The sequence below is a fragment of the Octopus bimaculoides genome, chromosome 21 (genome assembly GCF_001194135.2).
Source record: "Octopus bimaculoides isolate UCB-OBI-ISO-001 chromosome 21, ASM119413v2, whole genome shotgun sequence".
NCBI lineage: Eukaryota > Metazoa > Mollusca > Cephalopoda > Octopoda > Octopodidae > Octopus > Octopus bimaculoides.
Genome location: NC_069001.1, coordinates 19,331,547 through 19,333,544, shown reverse-complemented (window position 1 = coordinate 19,333,544; position 1,998 = coordinate 19,331,547). Strand labels below are relative to the sequence as shown.

The 1,998-nt window shown below is 34.4% G+C and overlaps 1 protein-coding gene across 3 annotated transcripts in view; it reads left to right on the top strand.

The window, feature by feature from the left end:
• The window catches only part of LOC106875721 (uncharacterized HIT-like protein Synpcc7942_1390), an 89,250-nt gene that overhangs the window by 60,360 nt on the left and 26,892 nt on the right, over nt 1–1,998 (top strand). For all 3 annotated transcript variants that reach the window (XM_052975525.1, XM_052975524.1, XM_052975523.1), the window contains one exon: nt 887–991. In XM_052975525.1, coding sequence (XP_052831485.1) covers nt 887–991 — 105 coding nt within the window. The remainder of the gene's footprint in view (nt 1–886; nt 992–1,998) is intronic.

Here is a 1,998-nt window from a genome sequence, read left to right as displayed (position 1 = left end):
TATATGTATATATATATATATATATATATATATATATACACAAGCACATATATATTCTCTTTCTTTATTATTTTTTTACTCTTTTCTATCCTTTTTGTCCCATTATCTCTCAGCATAGTCCTGACTCATCCTTAAACTATAGATTGCTGATGAAAAACAGATAGGAAATCCCATACATGTTATACCTTGTAACTCCTATCCTGTAATGAAGCACATATGACATAGGATTAAAAATATACCAAATTTTCCAGTATTTGTTTTAATATATTCTTTCGTATATATTTATAATGATATATTTTTGTGTATGTGTTTGTAACTGTGTATTGCTGCATCTGTGTTTATAAACATATCTATGTATATAATATTATATATTACAAAGTGATTGGTGGACAAATAGAGACAAGTTTGTCAAGAGAAGCCTTTAAACTTATCAGGGGCAAGACAATCTCACTAGCATTGGTGCCACAATAAGATGTAGCCAGTATACTGTTTAAAGTGGTTGAGAACAGAAATGGTATGCAGTTGTAGGAATGAAGCTGAAGATGAAACAAATGAGTGAGATGTGGTCTTTCTGATGTGCCCCTGAGGGCAGTAACTCTGAATAAGAATTGACTCATGTCATCAGAACTAGCCTAAGTTATGCCAGCATGGAAAATTGACATAAAATTATAAAGATAGTGGTGATGGTGGAGATGGCATAGCATGTGTGTGTGTGTGTATACATACATAAATATGCATAAAATAAGTATTTGTACGTATGTGTATTCCTATATGTGTGTATGTGTATTCTATCCATATGTGTGTGTGTTTTAATCGGATTTTCCTAAAGTCATCTTTAATTTGATGTCTAAATAAAAATTCTGACCATGTTTATTTTCTTTCTTAGTGCATAGTTTTCTCTGATGTCCAACCACAAGCACCTGTTCACTTCCTGGTAATTCCTCGGAAACCAATTCCAACTTTAAGTGATGTTGATGCCGAAGATCAGATGGTAGGTACACTGTTGTATTGGTGTTGGTGGTGAGCATAGTAGTTGTGGGCATGGTGTAGGAGAGTCCTCTCTATTCTTCTGTTCATTCCTTTTATTATTTGGCTTGGCTTGGTTTTTACAACAGGATGCCCTTTCTAACACTAGCACACACATGCACATGTGTAATAAATATATGTGTATGTATGTATCTATATAACATTGATAATGAAGAGGAGAGTAGAAATTTTATTCACATCTGAAAATTTATATTTAAAAATTTTCTACAGCAGTTATATCTGACCTACATATTTTTCGGCTGCAGTAACTGCACATTGCTTTGTATGCAATTATGCATTCTAGTATTGCAATTTCATCAAGGGTCCAACACTTATAACATTTTCAAAGTGAACCAATTCAAACAAGCGTCTTGCATTGGTATACAGTTGAAGGTAATAGCATTGCTGTTTATATTTGATGGAATGTTAGTCTTATTATCAGCTCTGCTGGTATTACAGTTGAATCGTGGTTTTGAAATGTTTATTCAGATTTCAGTTAATTGTAGCAGTTTTGTTTACATGTTGCTGTAAGGAGTACATTATTTATTCAGAGGTATTTTACTTACTTTCGGTTTATACTATTATCTCACATATACATGCATACATATATACGTGCATACATACATACATACATATATATATGTATATGAAGACAGGGAAAGCCCCCGGCCCATGAGGAATCACTGCAGAGATGCTCAAAATATCTGGCAGTGTCGGCTATAGCCTAGTCACCTGTATTGTTAACCAGGTGATACACGAAGGAGTCATACCCAATGACTGGTGTAGCAGCACCATAGTCAACTGTCACAAAGGTAAAGGTGACGCTTTAGATACAAATAATTACAGAGGTATCAAATTGTTGGATCAGGTAATGAAAGTCATGGAGAGGGTCATAGCTCAACTAATTAGGGAGCGAGTCAGTTTAGATGGGATGCAGTTTGGGTTCGTTCCAGGAAAAAGCACCACTGATGC